The sequence below is a fragment of the Coregonus lavaretus genome (genome assembly GCF_964263955.1).
Source record: "Coregonus lavaretus genome assembly, chromosome: 30".
Classification (NCBI taxonomy): Eukaryota; Metazoa; Chordata; class Actinopteri; order Salmoniformes; family Salmonidae; genus Coregonus; species Coregonus lavaretus.
In genome coordinates this window covers 14,622,623-14,644,070 of record NC_140017.1, presented here as the reverse complement: position 1 = coordinate 14,644,070, position 21,448 = coordinate 14,622,623, and the positions used below count along the sequence as shown (strand labels likewise).

Sequence of the window (21,448 nt, the reverse complement as noted above, 5' to 3'; positions counted from 1 at the left end):
AAAGTAATCACCAGAGTGGTATTCATTGGGACACCCAACAGAAAGTTAACTTTTTGCAACAAAAATTTGAATTTCTTGGAGTTCAGGTAGTCCCTCCCTGATTGTCAATTATTTTCCATTTGGTGCCTAATGAACACAACCCAGGTCCTTACAAGTCTGGATATCCTGCTTGTCAGTAACTTCAAATGCAAAACCTAGAGACAGATTATACTAAGGAATACACCTTTATCATCGTGGACAAACTTTATTCAGTAACCGTTCCATCACATAGTCCCAAGTTCCTATCCTACAGTGCAAAATATATTTTCCTCACCAGCTAAGGACGTAGTTAGTAATTAAAATACAATCATTTATCGCTCAGGGACAGATCCATTCCCATCCGGCGTACAGTATCCGACTGAGCCATAGAAATACATACATACAGACCACGCACATGATTAGAACATTTAAGGCCACAGACAGACTGGACATGGAGTGTGTTCCCACACACACACACACACACACACACACACTTATGCTCAATCATATATACACAGGCACACACAGTCTATACATGTTTAAATGCATTGATGGAGTTGCAGGTCAATAATGATGCAATATAAAATAAATTCGAACTGTTAACATTATCTTTATCCGCAATAAGAAAACAACGACCACAGTAATATTGGATGGCAGCAAGGCGAAATGTCAGCATGTCCTGGTGAACCAGACTCATTGATTGGCACGCCGAGTGTCCATACAGATTCCAACTCGGGGGACGGCGCACCGTCCTTCCCCAGCTCTTTGATTGGCTGAGAGATGCCCAGCCCGCCTGCAGTCAGGGAGACAGGCCATTGGGTGTCTCAGTTGCCACTGTGTCACTATTGGCCAGCGAGAAACATTAAGGCGGAGCCAGAGAGTTGCTTTCTCAGAAGACGAAAATCTTGTCTCTCTGGACATTGTCCAAGTCATCGTCCATGGTGAGGAGAACCTGTCAGAAAGCAAAGGAGTCAGTCACTATCTGAGATGTTACTATCTGGGTATGTATGGTTCAGGAATGTGAGGTCTTCATCAATGCTCAGCCACTCATGATTTCCTATTACTGAATGACGTGTGCAATAACCATGGTGCGAAATCTGTGTATTCCCCTCCATTTTATAATACTATGAAATGAGTGTCACATGGTCCTCCCCAGAGGCGTGCACACACACACAAATACAAACTCACCAGGAAGGAACCAAACATGGCAATGGAAGACAGGAAGTGCCAGATGTCGTGGTCGTCGAAGAAGGAGAGCACGATGCAATCACGGTTGTGTTCCCGGGACTCGGCTGGGGTTTTCTACGGCGGGGGAGAGGGGACAAAGCCGTCAACGCCACAGTGACGTTTGAATGTTGGGGTTATGTGACCATGAACTCTGATGTGTAAACATGTAGTGTGTGAGCATGTGATGTTTTCAAGTGTGGTACTACAGATACCATGAGTCCCATAGGGCATGGGTTCCCAAACCTCTCCTCGTGTGGTGGAAGCCCCTGAGCTGTAAGGTCATAGTCTGTGTGTGTGTGTGTGTGTGTAGTAGGTGTGTGTGATGCTGACCTGCCAGGTGCTGAGGCCCTGGAAGAAGAAGAAGAGAGCGAAGCCCCACACTACGGCCGTGAAGAGGATACACACCATGGCCATGCACTGGATTCTCTCACCACTGCGGAGCTACACACACATTCACAGAAACACAACAATCTGTTATTGTACACCCATAACATGTTCTGTTGTTTCATGTGTCAGATGTGCACTTTCTATATACAATACTGTTAGAATACGTCAACAATCAAACAAAGCACATTTGGTAGAATGTTTGAATTTAGAATGTCTGTTGCTAAGAGTCAGAATCATTGATGATTTAAAATCATCTTTCATTCCCATGGTGATTCTAAATCATAAAAACACATTGACATTTTTCAACAATTGAATAGAGCAACTATAGTGGAATGTTTCGAATTGAGACTGTTTGGGTGTTAGGTGCCAATGTTGATTTGGAACTCAGTTTTGGTGGCAGCAACCTCAAGACTAGAAGTGTGACTTGCTCCTGCTTTCGAAGATTGATCAATTTCTCAATAATGAGCGACTATAACCATCAATTTGTCCAGGCTGTACCATGGATGGCACATGTGGAGGTGGGCGGCCTGGGGCTGTGGCAGTGCGGGCAGTACTGGACAAACCAGCTCAGACACATGGCCATGGTCCTTGAGAACAGCTAGCACCTGCCTGAGCAGGAGCAGAGCCGTCTGGTCGACTTGTACAGGGAGGTGAGGCGCTGTTTTCTCTTTTACAGAGTGACAGTGAGAGAGACCCTGAACATCATACACCATGAGAGGACTAAGGCTTTGGTGTGGGAGGAGTGACGAGCAGTGGCTCTTTGATGATGAGGCGATGGAGGAAACTGGAAGCTATTCTGAGGGTGTTGGAGCTACAGAGATGGGCTTCTTGTCTGCCTCTGAATCACACTGATTGACAGATCTTTATTTTGTAGAAGTTAGTTAAGATAATATTTATTATACATTTTTTAACCCTTAGCCTACAATTTCTAATTAACATAACAAAATCCCCATCAAAATCCATCTGTTTAAGCTAGAGACATCGTTTGCATGGGCTGTGTCTCAATCCGCCGCATCCACCAATATCGCCCTTCCGCATCTGCGGTGAAAGGTGGCAAAGCTAGAGCGGTGTTTGTCAGACCACAAGACATCCCAAAAAATAGGTATTCTAACAAACGTCTGTAGCGTCCGAACGTATTATGACTCTCACGAAGGCGTTCTCCAGTTTGCTCTAGGACGCCCACAAGCCGCATCTGAAGGCCCCCGGTACGCTCCCCCAGCACGCACACCTTCATGATGATGTAAAAGGCAAAGTAGAGTAGCAGGTTGCAGATGGCGATGGCCAGCAGGTAAGAGGCAAAGTCATTGGGCGTCTTTAGTAACCCATAGGCAGCTCTGGACAGACAGAACACAACAGTGATGAGTTGTCTACTCTACTAAAGTCTCCACCCACAGATGTGGGTGTGTAATGACTATTCTACAGAGCAAATGGATACCTTGCAATAAATCACATTGACAGAATGGGACATACATTCATCACTTAAAGTAGGTATGAAAGACCTTTGATAAAGAACACTGTATGATGATGTCAAACAATGTACAGATCTGCCATCTTAATTTGACCCCGTTTCTCACAGCAGGAAAAAAATCCTTCAGCAACAGGAAATGTGAATTATTATGTGGATTATAATTAATGGACATTTTTGTAGGGTTTGATACATTTTTCGTTAAGGCAAATCAAGTCTGACATTTTAAAGTGGAAATTACAAACTTAAGAAGCCTTTTTAAACCCTAATGCACTTTAAACCCTAATGCAATTTGAGTGATCAAATTAAGATTTCAGATCTGTATTGTACCTTGCAAACCTGACCGAAAACAAAATAATCAAAAAATGTGTCACATATAAAGAACACTGCAGTAAAGGCAGTCCAGTCTGAATAAGATCGTGAGTGAATGAAGGAAATACTCACAGAGACCAGTTCACTATGTTTCCCATCACCAGCAGAACCATTCGGTCCTAACACAGAGCGAGAGAGAGCGAGAAATGTTTACTTGAACGTATATATGAATGGACAAAGCCATCGATCACGTGACACCATTAATTCCTATGTGATGACTCAATAGTGTATTGAAGCCAAATTAAGTCGGTTAAGATGGCGTCTCATGGAGACATAAGATGCGCAGTTTGAGCTACTCTAGGAAGTGACGTTGCAGCCTAGCTCAGTGCTGCCCCCTCTCACGGAGTAACTCAAGTTGAAGGCCAACCGGGCTACAGAAGGCTGCCATTAGAAACTAAATTAAACTTCTTCTGTGTGTGATTTAAAAATAAAATCGGTTCAAGGACATACTGTACATCTGGTTCATTAGAAGCAATTATTGGTACCATGATTGTCTTCAAAACATTTGTATTTAGTTACACAAAGATTGACCACGAAGATTGCCATTTTTCCATTCACTATAATGGAGGATCGTGTTTTATGCAAACAATGCTTGCAGTAACGCGGTCGGCCTTGAACTTCCGGGTCTTCAATGAGAGGGGGCAGTAGTTCTCCCCTGATGTATACTCACAATATACATGGGGCCACTGCACTGGCGGATACAGTCGGTGTAGATCACATACACAATCCTGCGCAGGATGCCAGAATCTGAAACACAAACAAATAGACTGACACCTGTCCTTAGCCCCTGTAATGTTACTAGCCCTTACTCCTAGGTTTCTTCCTAGGTTCCTGCCTTCTAGGTCGTTTTTCCTAGCCACTGTGCTTCTGCCTCTGCATTGCTTGCTCTTTGGGGTTTTGGGCTGGGTATCTGTAAAGCACTTTGTGACAACTGCTAATGTAAAAAGGGCTTTTAAAAATAACAAATAAATAAATGTGATTGATTGATTGACTCCTTACCCAGTCTCCAGCGGCCCATGTAGTAGAGCTGGGTGCTGAGCAGCATGGTGGCCAGGATGTGGATGACAGAGAAGACGATCCAGAACACCATGTTGCCCTTCCCAAACACCTGGACACAACACACACAGGTAGACACACACACACCTCCATCATCAGGATACATCAGGAATTTCACACTTGCAGAAAGTCTACTGTTGGGTGTTTTGTGTGTCTGCCTGTCTCTGCCTCTCTCTGCCTGCCTGCCTCTCTCTGCCTGCCTGCCTCTCTCTGCCTGTCTGTCTCTCTCTGCCTGTCTCTGTCTGTCTGTCTCTGCCTCTCTCTGTCTGTCTGTCTCTGCCTCTCTCTGTCTGTCTCTGTCTGTCTCTACCTGTCTGTCTCTGCCTCTCTCTACCTGTCTGTCTCTGCCTCTCTCTACCTGTCTGTCTCTGCCTCTCTCTACCTGTCTGTCTCTGTCTGTCTGCCTCTGCCAGTGTCCATGCCCCTAGTCACTCACCACTCCTAGCACAGAGAAGAAGATGACAGCAGCCAGACAGGCGTAGGCAGTGTAAGCGCTGGCATTGATATCTGGGTGTCTCTTCTGGTATAGCTTTAGCACACAGAGCCCAGCTATCATATACATGAAGGAGGTGTCTGACAGACAGGGAGACAGAGGAGGAAAGGGTGACATTAATGACATTTCTTACAATACAGAATATCTTACAGTACAGTTATTGTGAAGTAGCCCGAGTCCCAGATCTGTTTGTGCCATCTTGCAGTCACAGCAATGCAGTTGGCAAGACAACATGAACCGATCTGGGACTTAGGCTGATTGTGAGTCCCATCTATTGAGGATTTGTTTTACAGTATCTTCAGGATCTCCCAATTATCCAACCATGACATTAGTCTCTCAGTCTTACCGAACTGGAAGTTGGTGTAGTTGGGGCAGACGTGGTAGCAGGCACTCAGCAGCCCCTCCATCATCAGAGCTGTGCCCATGGCGTAGAAAAGCCCAAAGTGCTTAGGGATGCCACACTCCTGGAGGCCGGCAGGGAGGGAGAGACAGAGGCTCGAAATTATATAATTGTCAGTCACTAGCTAGATTTCCATCCAATTGGCGACAGATTTTCATGCAAATATTCTAAAATCCGCATAAAAAAATATGCACATTTTCCCACCAACATTGGATAAAAGACTGTGTGATGATGTAGTGAAAAGAGAACAATATGCATATCCAATGTTTATGCCTCTAGAGGTTACAGTGGGGAAAAAAAGTATTTAGTCAGCCACCAATTGTGCAAGTTCTCCCACTTAAAAAGATGAGAGAGGCCTGTAATTTTCATCATAGGTACACGTCAACTATGACAGACAAAATGAGGAAAAAAAATCCAGAAAATCACATTGTAGGATTTTTTATGAATTTATTTGCAAATTATGGTGGAAAATAAGTATTTGGTCACCTACAAACAAGCAAGATTTCTGGCTCTCACAGACCTGTAACTTCTTCTTTAAGAGGCTCCTCTGTCCTCCACTCGTTACCTGTATTAATGGCACCTGTTTGAACGGGTTATCAGTATAAAAGACACCTGTCCACAACCTCAAACAGTCACACTCCAAACTCCACTATGGCCAAGACCAAAGTGCTGTCAAAGGACACCAGAAACAAAATTGTAGACCTGCACCAGGCTGGGAAGACTGAATCTGCAATAGGTAAGCAGCTTGGTTTTAAGAAATCAACTGTGGGAGCAATTATTAGGAAATGGAAGACATACAAGACCACTGATAATCTCCCTCGATCTGGGGCTCCACGCAAGATCTCACCCCGTGAGGTCAAAATGATCACAAGAACGGTGAGCAAAAATCCCAAAACCACACGGTGGGACCTAGTGAATGACCTGCAGAGAGCTGGGACCAAAGTAACAAAGCCTACCATCAGTAACACACTACGCCGCCAGGGACTCAAATCCTGCAGTGCCAGACGTCTCCCCCTGCTTAAGCCAGTACATGTCCAGGCCCGTCTGAAGTTTGCTAGAGTGCATTTGGATGATCCAGAAGAGGATTGGGAGAATGTCATATGGTCAGATGAAACCAAAATATAACTTTTTGGTAAAAACTCAAGTCGTCGTGTTTGGAGGACAAAGAATGCTGAGTTGCATCCAAAGAACACTATACCTACTGTGAAGCATGGGGGTGGAAACATCATGCTTTGGGGGTGGAAACATCATGCTTTGGGGCTGTTTTTCTGCAAAGGGACCAGGACGACTGATCCGTGTAAAGGAAAGAATGAATGGGGCCATGTATCGTGAGATTTTGAGTGAAAACCTCCTTCCATCAGCAAGGGCATTGAAGATGAAACGTGGCTGGGTCTTTCAGCATGACAATGATCCCAAACACACCGCCCGGGCAACAAAGGAGTGGCTTCGTAAGAAGCATTTCAAGGTCCTGGAGTGGCCTAGCCAGTCTCCAGATCTCAACCCCATAGAAAATCTTTGGAGGGAGTTGAAAGTCCGTGTTGCCCAGCGACAGCCCCAAAACATCACTGCTCTAGAGGAGATCTGCATGGAGGAATGGGCCAAAATACCAGCAACAGTGTGTGAAAACCTTGTGAAGACTTACAGAAAACGTTTGACCTGTGTCATTGCCAACAAAGGGTATATAACAAAGTATTGAGAAACTTTTGTTATTGACCAAATACTTATTTTCCACCATAATTTGCAAATAAATTCATAAAGAATCCTACAATGTGATTTTCTGGATTTTTTTTCTCATTTTGTCTGTCATAGTTGACGTGTACCTATGATGAAAATTACAAGCCTCTCTCATCTTTTTAAGTGGGAGAACTTGCACAATTGGTGGCTGACTAAATACTTTTTTCCCCCACTGTATTTAAGTAGGTGTGTTTCACAGTGGTGTATGACCTGACGAAGAGCCAACTCAGATGGAAACGTTGTCTTTATCGTGCGTCTGATTAAATCACCCTGGGAGCATACCAGAGTTGTGGCCATACATTTTTTCTTTGATGATGCAGTACACATAAAAATAACTTTTGCGGTTAAATTTGACAAGTTAAATGGGTTTCCATCACATTTTCAACTCTACTGATGGTTTTGTCACTAAAATTGTTCCTTTATATAGGGAATGTGCCCACTATGGTCTTGGCACGAGCACTCTAGCCAACAGCTGGCAGATACAGTGCGGGCATAGCCTACATGAGATTTTATCGACAAAAGAGCGAGAAATTTTACTTTTTTTTATTTTTACAGCCTAACATCAATCATCATATCACCAGAATAAGATAGTTATTGGAAAGGAGCCTCAAGCTCATCAAAACCCTGTGAAATTCATCATAACTTATTTAATCTGTAGCCTAATAAGCCGCATGCTTTCCCTAATCATAGTGGGAGGACCACACAACATATCATTGCATGACTCCAAGTTTACTTTGATATGATGGTTATTTTATCAATATTTGCTCATAAAAGGCATTTCCACCAAAATTTCTTACATAATTAATTTGACCTACACAAAACCCCCATAAAACCCACCTTGTCTAGCATATTTAGTTTCGTCGACATTTGGAAAGTTTACCGACAAATTTGCTGTTTCCATCAGGCATGTCGTGAAATGTACTTTACTCGCATAAAAAGTTTGGATGGAAACCTGCTTACTGGTATGGAACATTCCATAGTCTGTAGGAAATATCATTTGGACAAAACCCTAATTTCAACATCATGGGTGGTGATATGAATTCCATACATGGAAATACCAATATGTGTGCATTTCATGTTCCATTGTGCATCCCACTGCTATAACACACTATCTGTGCCAGGGGTTGGTTTAGAGGTTGTGCTGCCACCCCTGGACCACATATTGCCCCTGGAGGCAGCGGTTCGATCCCCCAGTTCCTCTGTACTGTATCCCTGTCATAGTTCTACCCGTCACATACTCTAATCTACACCTGTCAATAAAAGACAACTACAAAATACCCCCCAAAATATATAAAAACAAAAGCACCATTGCAGTTTGATCTCTCACCAGTGCGTTGAGGTCGTTGTGGTCCAGCGCTCTGCTGTGGATGATGTCTCTCTGCAGCACGATGAGCAGGAAGAGGAGGCCCAGCATCACGTAACCAAGGTTACTCAGTATGTTGTTGAAGGCACTGCACACCAGAGGGTAGAGAAGGAATGTCATGAATGATACAAGTCATACATTACATGCACAGCCATAGGCGTTTTCCGTTATTACACACACACACACACCTCAGATTCCCCAGGGGGTGTGCACACAGGAAGTTGTAGTAGCAGATGTCCTGATTTCCTGTCACGTTGACAACCTGGAGGAGAGAGGAACATATCAACAACAACACACTACCCACCATGTGTGGATTCTACAGTCATATCTACTCACTCGAAGGCAATTCCTTTACACACTACAAATGCACTCGTTATAACTCTGTAATAATGTAGTAAATCTGCAGTTGGAGTGTGAGTGAGGGTAGCACACAGTACCGTTTGATAAGTGATGACCAGCTGGATGACAGGGAGGGCGTAGAACACACCTATGGTGGCAATATTCCTGATGAGAGGAACACTGACATTAACCGCCATGACACGGATAGTTGTACAATTCCTATACACTCTGACTGATACAAAACAAACTTACTTCCCTATCCAAATAGCAACTGATCACAAGCTAATTGTTGTGAAATTGTTAGATATTACTTGTTAGATATTACTGCACTGCCGGAGCTAGAAGCACAAGCATTTCGCTACACCCGCTATAACATCTGCTAAACACATGTATGTGACAAATACATTTTGATTTGATTTGTTATCATGCATTTGACTAGAGTACTGATAGAGTGGAGGGTGCCATAGGGTTATAGCCCCAGCATTGATGTACAGGTTTTGAGGTAACTCTCCGTCCCACTCACCAGAAGTAGATCTGGTACTTTTTACTCAGAACCCTCTTGTCCTTGCGAGCGAGGTCCGACACACACAGGTACTTCTGCAAAAGGACAAGCGACCACAAGAGTTTCATTGGGAGGGAAAAAGTAAACAAAAACAACAGAAGATGAGTATAATATTGAGTGATGCACAGGGGAGGAGAGGTAGAGGGGGGACGGGCCAGACCTTGGTGCGGACGATGTTCTTGTCCGAGTCGATGTCGGCCAACGTGTCATAGTCATCCTCCTCTACTGAGCTCAGAGACTCCTGACGACTACGACCCGTAACACTCTCCAACGAACGCTCTGAGAGACGGAGAGAGAGAGAGAGAGAGAGAGAGAGAGAGAGAGAGAGAGAGAGAGAGAGAGAGAGAGAGAGAGAGAGAGAGAGAGAGAGAGAGAGAGGAAACAGTAACTAAGTTTGTCAGTGACTGAGGGTTATATTTCTCGATTTTATAGTTTTTATGTTTTACGGCTTAGATTTTTTTTGGTGATTCTGCCCAATGACGCATTCCTGATAATTGCAAAATGTATCATTGAAATCATCCTCAACATTCCATCATTATCTCCGCATACAGTCAAACATGATTGTTGACCATATGTGATCGTTTTGGTTGAGGTCTCCATCTGTGGTCATCAGAGCATTAAATTACATCAAAAGGCGTATAGATCTTGAACACATTCCAAAGTGATTGACATGGTGCCGATTCATACAGTGAAGGGATGCAATTGGCTGGCTGATTAAGGCAGTGAGTGTCACCAATGCAGATGGCTACGTGGTGGATGGCAGTTAGGAATGGTCTGCGTTTCAAAGTCTCCTGTCCTGATAAACAAACACAGATAAACCAATAAGAAACAAGAGCACTCTGCAGCCCTCCAATCAAGGGCCAGTTTGGTGGTGAAATGCTGTGCAACATAACTTGAAGACGGATTTTGTGCCATGTTGACCCATTGTGTGTATTTGCACATCGGTGTGTGTACAGTATAAGTGTGTGTGTGTGTGTGTAAATATGCATCTGTATTTGGTCATTCTGCTCCATACCCATGTATCCGTAGTTGGCATCTGATGCTATGCTGTCTGTGATGGCCTCTGAGCTCAACGTGCTGGCGTTGTCCGCTGTAGAAACAATACCAGAGGGAAACAACATTAAAGAGTGCTTGAAGTGGTGTAAGTATTCACTTTGGCTATGTCCCAATTATCTCTCCTTCCTCCCAAAGTGTGTGCTTGTTCACTTCCCTTCACTGATTTGAAAGGAAATTACTGGTAAAAGAAATATGGTGAAAAGTGCAACTAGTCCATGACTCCCCCAATCCAATGCTTTTAGATTTGTGGGAAGTAGGGAATGAATGCACATTCACGAGGAAAACCATGTGCAGAAACAAAGCAATGAGACAACAGAACTACAACAGTGGAATCCCTGTCATCCTCAGTTAGCTACATTGATTGACAATATTTTCATTCAAAACATTTCAAACATCGTCACACTTGTGAAGTAAATGAGCATACACTCACTCACCAAAGCAACCGTATCCATAGGGGGAGACTGGAGTCACACCTGGTTTTCCTGTGGTAACAGGTAGAGATAATGTCAAACAAACACACACACACACACACACACACAAAACACATGACACCATAGCAGTTAGTAGTCTACACACTACCACAGCATCTAGATGAATGGTTAGTTAGAGGCCACACCATGCCCTGTGGGTTCAGAGGCAAGGTTGAAAAGTGAGGCAAGGGTTAATGCAAGGGTGCTAATCAGTACCCTAGGGTGTGAGTCCAATGGGAGATAAGGAGTGACTATTGAAACAGAAGTCCTTTTCAGTCAGACTCCCATTGGAACCAAACCACCGTAACCATCATATCATCCAATGCATGACCATCCAATCCATGCACTGGACAATGCTGTGAAGTCAGGCAACTCAGGAAGTAAACTGAAATTCAAAATCAATAATTGAAAAAGGGGCTTGTATTTTCAATGACTTCTCAAACTGAGAAGGAGAACATATATATTTCAAATGTTTTTCCATATTTTAAAATGAAATCACTTCCTGAATTTGAATTGACCCCAACAGTGGTGCAGGTCATTCATTAGACATGCATGATGATGATGATTCCTCATCCACCCAGATGATAAGCTGTCATCCCTCCACTGGATGACATCATACTGGTGATAATGACTGAGATGGGTGTAATAATGTATATAGCGTGCACGAAGGGTAATAAGTAGAGTGAAACTGTGCGAGAAGCTCAGTCACAGGCAATATCTCACTACTCCAACTCCATTCTTACCCAGTAGAGAGGCTGAGCCAAAGATTAGCATGGGGAGAAAGCAAAATCGACAAATTCAAATATAAAACCTAGAGAAATAGATCAGTAATCCTTCATCTGATGGGGCAACTGTTAATGGTACGCATCCATCTTAAACACATTTTCAATCTTAAATACGGAGTTACAGAGATAGTTCTCTCCCCTGTACACCCTTCTGGAATGTGCCATTGTAGTGGGTTGCTGGGATACCTGTCTCCGTGGGCGACATGACCACTGGGTTCAGAAGCCCCTCCCTCCTCCTGTGCATCCTGACCAGAGAAAAGACCCAGAGAGACACACTTGAGTTCCAAAGCCTCTATATGACAGTGTATGAAATAATGTACTTACTGTATTTGACAGTGAAGCGATCAACAGACCTCTTGTTCTCCACACAAGCCACCAGGAAGGTGAGCAGGTAGAAGGACAGGAAGATGCTCAGGCAGAATAGCATGCCCATCACGTACACATCCGCTGAGACGGAGAGAGGGGGATAGAGAGGGAGAGCGAGAGGGGGAGAGAGACAGGGATAGAGAGAGGAAGACCGAGAAAGGAGAGCGGAAGAGAGAGCAAGAGAGAGAGGACGAGAGAGAGAGCGAAAGAGAGAGAAGGTGTTAGAGAGAAACAGAGATGAATAGAAAGAGAGTCCGACATTAACATTTCTCTCTGCTACATTGATGTACTGTTTGATGGCGCTGAAGTCCTTTGGCCTGCCTGGCTGAGTGACTCACAGTTGATAGCAGGTGAGACGACCACGTCCAGAGTTTTACTGCGGTTGCCGGCATCGGTGAGCTCATCTGGACGGAGGGGGTAGAAGCGCAGGGGACCCCCACATGCCTCGTCCTCAGTCTTCACCACCACCACCACATAGAAACTGTTACTAGGGAAGTCCTTCCTCTGAGAGCCACGAGAGAAGAAAAGGGGAGAGGGGGAACGAGAGAGAGAGAGAGAGAGTAGATTCAATGGTTGTCCATTGTGGCAAGTGAGTTGTAAAAATGTATTTATTGAACAATTACCTGATCTCTCCAGTGTGTGTGTTTGTGTGTATTTTACCTGGACAGTGATGGCAGCTGTCTTGGTCATGGTTTGATACATGCCAATGAAGGCCACGTTGTTATCCAAGTCATACACTGGGCACTGTTGAGAAGGTAGAACACAGAATTTCGCAATCAGAGAGGAACGAGTGTCTGTCTGTATGCGTGTGTCTGCCTGAGTGAAGAACAGGTGCAGCCAGGGCTAATGTGGTTGCCACGGCAACAGGCACCTCTGCACTCCCCATCAAGTGTGTAGAATGCAGATTTCTAGATTGGCCTATATTTCAGAGAACCCCCCTCCCCCTAGTGTGAGCTGATTACACACCAGACAGAGCTTTACATTGCGTTTTAGTAACACCTCTCTTTCACAGCTTCAAGCTGCTTTAGGGTAAAACAAGTGCATTTCACAAGTTAATTCGCAGCTGTTTAGTCAGTGGTTGCTGGGGTGCTCAGAATGAACTCAACACTGTCCTTGTGTGATGAATCGGAGGCTAGCCATTGGAGACAATAGGCTGAGGGACCACAGTTCGGTGATGTCATGTGAGGTCAGTAGATGCAGGTAGACTTAAGGTCATGGCCATATTCATTAGGGTACACCATAGCAAAAAGTTTTGCAACAGAAAACTAAAACAAGTGTTTATTTTAGCGTTTCTCAACAGTCCCTGTTTCAGTTTGCTTACTTCCGATTGGTGTCTAACAGTTGTGGACTCGAGTCACATGATGACTTGAGACTCAATATAAAATAAAATGACTTGACTTGGAGCCTCAAGACTCGGGACTCAACTTTGACTTGAGACTGATTACTTGAATTTATCTGGCCAGGTTTTGTAATGTTTTGTCTGTCACTCATTTTGTGGCACAGAGTCTACGTGGATTATTCCACACGCAGCCAGAGACAGTACCTGCAGCATCGCCCTTGCAAAAAAACCTAAAACAGATTGGCTAGTGAAACGCACACTCTGCACTCTGATTGGACCAGCAAACTCAATCAACACAGGTTGGGTGAGCTAGCAAACTGATTGCTGATTTGCTGTACAAGCTATAGGATCGGGTGCAGCGCAAACCTCAAACTGTAGGAAGAGGATTGCCATAATAAATAAATATGCAGCTCCAAAAATTGTTTGGTGATCAAGAATATTAACTGTTTACTTTGCAAGCTCATCAGCAATGGGGTAACAATGACTAGCATAGGCTTACTGGTCTTTTGGTATGTAACAATTGCTTGAAATTGATCATTTATTCATGAAGCTTGCATTTGGAATTTGTTGTTAAAATGAATTATTACTGTGGCGAAGACGCACCATTGGCGAGGCTCTTCAATTGCACTCTCCAAACTCCCGCCAGTGGCAAGTGCTTTTTTCCTCTTGTTGACATGTTTGCTGTTGCTTTCACACGTGCATAGGCCCTGTGGTTAATCTATATTCCATCTAATACTAAAATCATTTGAAATAATTCCAAACCCGTACCGTTTATTGCAACACATACACATTTCTGTTTCATAGGACTACGATACATTTTCATTTTGCCAACCATTTCTTACCCACTGAGTGGCGTGATGTTTACTGTGCCCATGAACATTCACAAGACTCATGAGGTAGAAGTTCTGTTTATTTAATTAAATATATGGTTTCCTTTGTACGGGTTCCGTGTCTTCCTATTGCCGCGTTCAAGACTACTGGGAACGCTGAAAAAAACGAACTCCGACTGGGAAAAATCGTTTTGAACGGTCATCCAACTCAGAATTCCATCTCGGGAACTCGGGCCTCTTTCTAGAGCTCCGACTTTCAGACCTGAAGATCACTGATGTCATGATTTGACCTCATATTTTTCAGAGTTCCCAGTTGTCTTGAAAGCACCATTAGTCTCTCTCATTCTGGTTGTGCGCGCCTCAGTGAGCATAGAAATAGGCTACGTTACCTGCGCTCCATGCTTTGTAGTCAGAACGTTGAATAAGATAAAATGATTGTTCCATGTATGCATGGTGTTGAAATATCATTAATAATCATTCAATCTGATTAAGACGAATGTACCAATGTAACAATGGATGTGGAAATTGCCTTCTACATTGTAGAACCAGTTTATTGGTTGTAATTGCCAATTGGGTAATTGTATGGTCCTGGGGTCCAAGTGCTTATATTATTCATGCAGGTCTACCTGTTTGAGCTCCTGTTAGACAGATTCGATTTGGTTTCTCAAGGCGAGGCTGCACAGTCTTGCCCTCTACCTGTGTCCATTCAGATAGGACAGGTTAATAAGCCTGATACAGAGGCTATTTCTTTTGGGCTATTGCCCATGTATATTTGGTAAATCTACTTGTATATTTTGTATGATATGGCACTTTCACCATTGGATCACCAAGACCTGTAAATACATCTACACTGAGCACTTCAACCTGCCTTGCCTTCCGCTGATTTCATGCCCTTACGACTGCTACAAGGTCCATATTTTACAATTACATAGGCTAATCAAAATGTGTTGTAGACTAAATAATGAAAAGGGCTGTCCTGTAGCCTCGATAAATAGTTGACTTGAAAACGTATCACTCGATTCGCTCTTAGAATGCACGACTTGGACTTGACCTGTTCTACTTGGGACTCGACTTGAGACTCGGACCTTGTGACTTGAGACTTGCTTGTGACTCGAATAAGAGTGACTTGGTCCCACCTCTGGTGCCTAATGAACAGGTTTGGTCAAGTTAGTTTACCTGTATGTCCTGGATGGACATGACAGAGCACGGGAAGGTCATCTCAGAGTTGACCTTGACGATGACCGTGTCCACTCCGTCAGGGAACACATATTTGAAGTACTGAGAGAGAAAAACAGAGTTATAATTAAAAAAGGGATCAAACGCACAACATGTGTACACACAAAATGTATGATGTAACAATATATATTTTCTCGACATCTCTGTTATGCAACACCTCAACAGATCACGCACACACATTCCTTCTTTAATCTCAATCCCCTTCTTGGCCCTGGCCTTTAGACTTAGGCACTGTAAGGAGGTAGTACCCAACCGTCTTCTCCACCCACACACACCTCTCATGGCCACATGTGCAGTAGAAGTGTTTTAAGGGAAATATGCTGTGTGCGTATGGGTGTGAGTGACTATGTTTCTTACCTGGGGTTGGGATGGTGAGGCAGTGAAGCTGAACTTTTTGTCTGTACTGTAATGAAGAAGACATTAGGTCAGGTCACACATACAGTACGCCATCTCTAATCTATGAGTGATGCTGCTGTAGAAATAGGCAGTCACGATTGTGTGTAGGCAAGAAGGCAGTATTCAATGCAAATTAGACCAACTCTGCGCAGTAGCATGATAGTGATATACACTATGATGACTGAGAGTATTGAATATGTACTGCTGTGGGAGGCTGTGTAAGTGATGCAGCTCCGCAACCAGATATCAGATATCACGTATTCGCTCGGCTAGCTAGCATGATGGTAATGATCCCTGATGAAGATGACTCACTGCAGGGTGAAGCTGTCCACGCGGCTGATCCTCAGCTGGTACTGGGTTCCCAAGCTGGACAAGGTGGACACGTCCACAAAGAAGTACTGGGTCTCGGTGAGGGTGCGGGTGGGGGGCTGGCACAGCGTTCGGCCCACATGGGCATAGGGGTACTTCCTCTGGTACCTGTGGCAAGGAGGGGGGGGGGGGCAAAGAGATACTTCTCCACTCATTTCTGTTTCCATTTTTATTCATCCAGGAAGTCCCATTGAGGTCAGAAGACCTCTTTTATAAGGGAGACCTGGCCAAGAGGGTAGCTCAATATACAAATCATGATGACAGACTTGAGCTCATAGAACATAAAAGGCCTGTATTAGACTAGGTCACGTCCAAAATTGCACCCTAATCCCTATGTAGTGTCATAATTGCACTACTGTACACAAGTACAGTGGGGAGAACAAGTATTTGATACACTGCCGATTTTGCAGGTTTTCCTACTTACAAAGCATGTAGAGGTCTGTAATTTTTATCATAGGTACACTTCAACTGTGAGAGACGGAATCTAAAACAAAAATCCAGAAAATCACATTGTATGATTTTTAAGTAATTAATTTGCATTTTATTGCATGATATAAGTATTTGATACATCAGAAAAGCAGAACTTAATATTTGGTACAGAAACGGTTGGGATGGTGTTCTTGGGGTTGTACTCATCCTTCTTCTTCCTCCAAACACGGCGAGTGGAGTTTAGACCAAAAAGCTATATTTTTGTCTTATCAGACCACATGACCTTCTCCCATTCCTCCTCTGGATCATCCAGATGGTCATTGGCAAACTTCAGACGGGCCTGGACATGCGCTGGCTTGAGCAGGGGGACCTTGCGTGCGCTGCAGGATTTTAATCCATGACGGCGTAGTGTGTTACTAATGGTTTTCTTTGAGACTGTGGTCCCAGCTCTCTTCAGGTCATTGACCAGGTCCTGCCGTGTAGTTCTGGGCTGATCCCTCACCTTCCTCATGATCATTGATGCCCCACAAGGTGAGATCTTGCATGGAGCCCCAGACCGAGGGTGATTGACCGTCATCTTGAACTTCTTCCATTTTCTAATAATTGCGCCAACAGTTGTTGCCTTCTCACCAAGCTGCTTGCCTATTGTCCTGTAGCCCATCCCAGCCTTGTGCAGGTCTACAATTTTATCCCTGATGTCCTTACACAGCTCTCTGGTCTTGGCCATTGTGGAGATGTTGGAGTCTGTTTGATTGAGTGTGTGGACAGGTGTCTTTTATACAGGTAACGAGTTCAAACAGGTGCAGTTAATACAGGTAATGAGTGGAGAACAGGAGGGCTTCTTAAAGAAAAACTAACAGGTCTGTGAGAGCCGGAATTCTTACTGGTTGGTAGGTGATCAAATACTTATATCATGCAATAAAATGCAAATTAATTACTTAAAAAATCATACAATGTGATTTTCTGGATTTTTGTTTTAGATTCCATCTCTCACAGTTGAAGTGTACCTATGATAAAAATTACAGACCTCTACATGCTTTGTAAGTAGGAAAACCTGCAAAATCGGCAGTGTATCAAATACTTGTTCTCCCCACTGTGTATATATATATATATATATATATATATATATATATATATATATATATATATATATATATATATTATATAGCACTTACGTAGCGCTTAGTGGTTAAGAGCGTTGTGCCAGTAACCGAAAGGTCGCTGGTTCTAATCCCCGAGCCGACTAGGTGAAAAATCTGTCGATGTGCCTTTGAGCAAGGCACTTAACCCTAATTGCTGCTGTAAATTGCTCTGGATAAGAGCATCTGCTAAATGACTAAAATGTAAAAATAGGGAAAATAGGGTGCCATTTCATATTACGCAGCCTAAGCCATTTTAAGGTTGAACTAAACAACCATGACCATTGCAGACAGCTCATAACAGTACCAATGGTGGGGAAATTATGATAAGAAGAACCACTGCTGAAAAAGGAACTGAGAATTGGCCTGTCAAATTGTGTTAACAAAAAAAATTGTGTAAATGACAAATACCCACGGTCTGCAACTTCCCAAACCCCAACAACCTAGCAAGTACTGTAATTATGGCTAGTGTCTATGGGAAATTAGGCCTATGCTTTATGCTTATGTGGAAGTGAAAGTTCAAGGTTCAACGATGACTCACTCTCAACTAGATGGCTTTATCACCTGACATGGATGTTCTGGTAAGTCCATGGATTATATTAAGCCATGAAAGACAGGCTACTGTAGCGTTTTCCAAACTTGGTCCTCGGGACCCCAAGGGGGGCACGTTTTGGTTTTTGCCCTAGCACTACACAGCTAATTCAAATGATCAAAGCTTGATGATTAGTTGATTATTTAAAATCAGCTGTGTAGTGCTAGGGCAAACACCAAAACGAGCACCGCTTCGTGTCCCGAGGACCAAGTTTGGGAGACCCTGGGATACTGTATGTTTGGGAGACCCTGGGATACTGTATAATTTTTTTTAAATGATACACTGATCCAACAGGTAGACTCCGCATTCAGGCTAAACACTTAGACCTAGGCTACATCATATAATAATTAGGGGGTGCTTATATAGTCGTGTTTCACTGCATATCCCACTCCCCCTGAGACACCCTCAGAGAGTGGGGTCAAGGCCAGGGATCATCCATTGACGGCAACCCTGGAGCGATTAGGGTTAATGACCTTGCTCAGGGGCAGAACGACAGATTTTACCATGTCGGCTTGGGGATTCGAACAGCAACCTTTCGGTTACTGGCCCAATACTCCTAACCGCCAGATAGAGGATTTGCAGTTATTTTTCTTTGTATGTCTTCTTGCCCTGCCACAACTCCCTTCAGTTGACCCATTCAGTACTTCTACTGCATATCTCTCTGTAATGGTTATCATACAGTGAGCTCCAAAAGTATTGGGACCGTGACATTTTGTTTTGGCTCTGTACTTCAGCACTTTGGATTTGAAATGATACAAGGACTATGCGGTTGAAGTGCAGACTGTCAGCTTTAATTTGAGGGTATTTTCATCCACATTGGGTGAACCATTTCGAAATTACGGCACTTTCTGTACATAGTTCCCCCATTTGCTGTTTGTTTTGGTTTCAGATTATTTTGTGCCCAATAGAAATTGATGTAATCATTGCGTGCTAGGATAATGGGACCAAATACTAAACTTTTGACTACTTTGATACACAAGTGAATTTGTCCCAATACTTTTGGTCCCCTAAAATGGGGGGGGGGGACTATGTATGGTTGAAAATACCCTAAAATTAAAGCTGACAGTCTGCACTTGTATCATTTAAAATCCAAAGTGCTGGAGTACAGAGCCAAAACAAACAAAAATGTGTCACTGTCCCAATACTTTTGGTGCTCATTGTATCTTCAACCCGCGACTAAGTCAATATATCTAGCCTACATAATGAAACACAGCAAAAACACACTCAAGGAGAAACAAAACCTCTACAACATCTAGGACGAGGCTGCACAACTGTATGGCCTGTTGGTTTCTGTTGTTTTCTTTGATTGAACTTGACAATTTAATACCAAACCATGTATCACACTTCCTCTCCACTCTAGATGAATATGCCCAGGTGCATCTCAAATGGATATTGACATATTAAAATGGTGTGGTGACATAATACAGGGACAGAACCAGGATGTGCCAGGGCTGCATTCAGTAGGGCACAACATTGTGGAACGTTGCAGATAGAAATGTCTTGATTAGAGCCGACTTGAGTCCTTATTCTACATGTCAGAGATGCATGTTTGTTCTACATATCATAATGCTTCGGTCTGAACGTTCCATGACATTGTGTCCTGCTGAACGCACCCCAGGTGTGCCAGCAGGGTAGGCTACTCACAGTCCACGCAGTATGAGGGGGACCTGGAAGGACAGCACGGCCTGCTTCTGTCTGACCACAAACAGGATGGGACTGCTCACTGCCCCCTCCGACAGTACGTCCACAGTCACACGGACCCCCTCCGTCTGCCAGGGCAGGGAGAGAGGGTTAGAGAAACTCACTGTATCTAAGTAAAACAACATACAATACATACGCGCACACACCCATCACAAACATACACCTGCACACTCAAGTTTTGTATTGATCACTTTTCGCAATCCTATCTTACTATAAAACCAAATTAGGCTACTCATAACAAGACAGTAGTTGAGTGTTCTTGAATCCTAGTACTGGGGACCGGATGCGCAGGTTTAATTGCAGCCTAGTACTAACATGATTAGTTGAAACAGGTGTGTTAGCACTAGGCTGCAACAAACGCCATACCGTGGGGGTTTGTGCAAAAGCAGGATCGAAGAACAAAGTGGGATTTGTGACCTGAACTATGTACTCACCTTGTTTCTGGAGACGGTGTGATTGAAGGCATAGATGGTTTGGTTGTCACTCGTAACCGTATCGTTGTAGGTAACATCAAACTCTGCATCTTTTTGGACCACCGTTTTAGTTTCTGCCCGTGCGCACCGAAAGTGGGTTACACATAACCACAACAGCACCACATAACCAAGTCGGAACCAGACTAAAACTTGGCCAAATGTACAACAGCTCCTCAAAACCATTTCCTTGCGATTTGTCAACAATAGCTGTGCTAGCTGAGCAACAGTTTGTCGATCAAAACGACCAAAATGCACTTATTGACACGTTGGATGACAATAATGGCAATGAATGGCAAACCTAGCTAACTAACGTTAACTAGACTAGAGAGCTCAGTTGTAATTGATCATTCACAACAGAACAGTTGATAGCGAAGGACTACCTAGTGTGATAATCTAGCCAGCTAGCTACATTTGCTAGCTAATGATTAATGTATTACATTCACACCGCTCCTCCTGTTTCACCATCACCAGCTGACAAGCTAGCCACTCCACCTCGGTAACAGTTACTGCGACTTAAACGAACGTTAGCTAGACGATAACACAGCTACTACTGGCTAGCGAGCTAGATCCCGAACGATTTAATATCATCCGCATTTTATCATTTAGGTTGACATATTCCTGTATAGTGTCGATCATATCAGGTACCGTAAAATGAACGTTGTTTGCATCTGTTGAATCGACTGGCCACGGCGTTTGAGGGGTTAAATCTGTGTCTCTCTCGCTCTCTCTCACACACTCCCCACGCACGCCAAGCACGGCGTAATGACGTCATTCTTTACAGCCCAAACATAGAAATAGAATGCAAATAACCAAATGTATTCCAGTAAATGTTGACATAACGAATAGATACA

General features: G+C 43.7%; 1 protein-coding gene across 2 annotated transcripts; it reads right to left on the bottom strand.

The window, feature by feature from the left end:
* Positions 1 to 227: 227 nt before the first annotated feature.
* LOC311106074 (SID1 transmembrane family member 2-like) lies at positions 228 to 21,347 on the bottom strand. Of its 2 annotated transcripts, XM_084148369.1 has the most exons (25): positions 20,559 to 21,347; positions 20,068 to 20,192; positions 16,207 to 16,371; positions 15,856 to 15,901; positions 15,439 to 15,540; positions 12,754 to 12,837; positions 12,432 to 12,597; positions 12,081 to 12,174; positions 11,914 to 11,972; positions 10,907 to 10,954; positions 10,432 to 10,506; positions 9,577 to 9,695; positions 9,378 to 9,451; positions 8,953 to 9,019; positions 8,704 to 8,777; positions 8,480 to 8,603; positions 5,365 to 5,482; positions 4,962 to 5,098; positions 4,469 to 4,577; positions 4,140 to 4,216; positions 3,542 to 3,588; positions 2,861 to 2,966; positions 1,576 to 1,686; positions 1,207 to 1,320; positions 228 to 970 (listed from the first exon to the last, which is right to left on the bottom strand). In XM_084148369.1, the coding sequence occupies exons 1-25, from the start codon at positions 20,778 to 20,780 to the stop codon at positions 908 to 910; spliced, it is 2,526 nt and encodes an 841-aa protein (XP_084004495.1). In that variant the 5' UTR covers positions 20,781 to 21,347; the 3' UTR covers positions 228 to 907. The 2 variants fall into 2 exon arrangements, with proteins under 2 accessions (XP_084004495.1, XP_084004496.1); XM_084148370.1 differs by lacking the exon at positions 11,914 to 11,972 and having other exon boundaries at positions 12,052 to 12,174; positions 20,559 to 21,308.
* Positions 21,348 to 21,448: the final 101 nt, after the last annotated feature.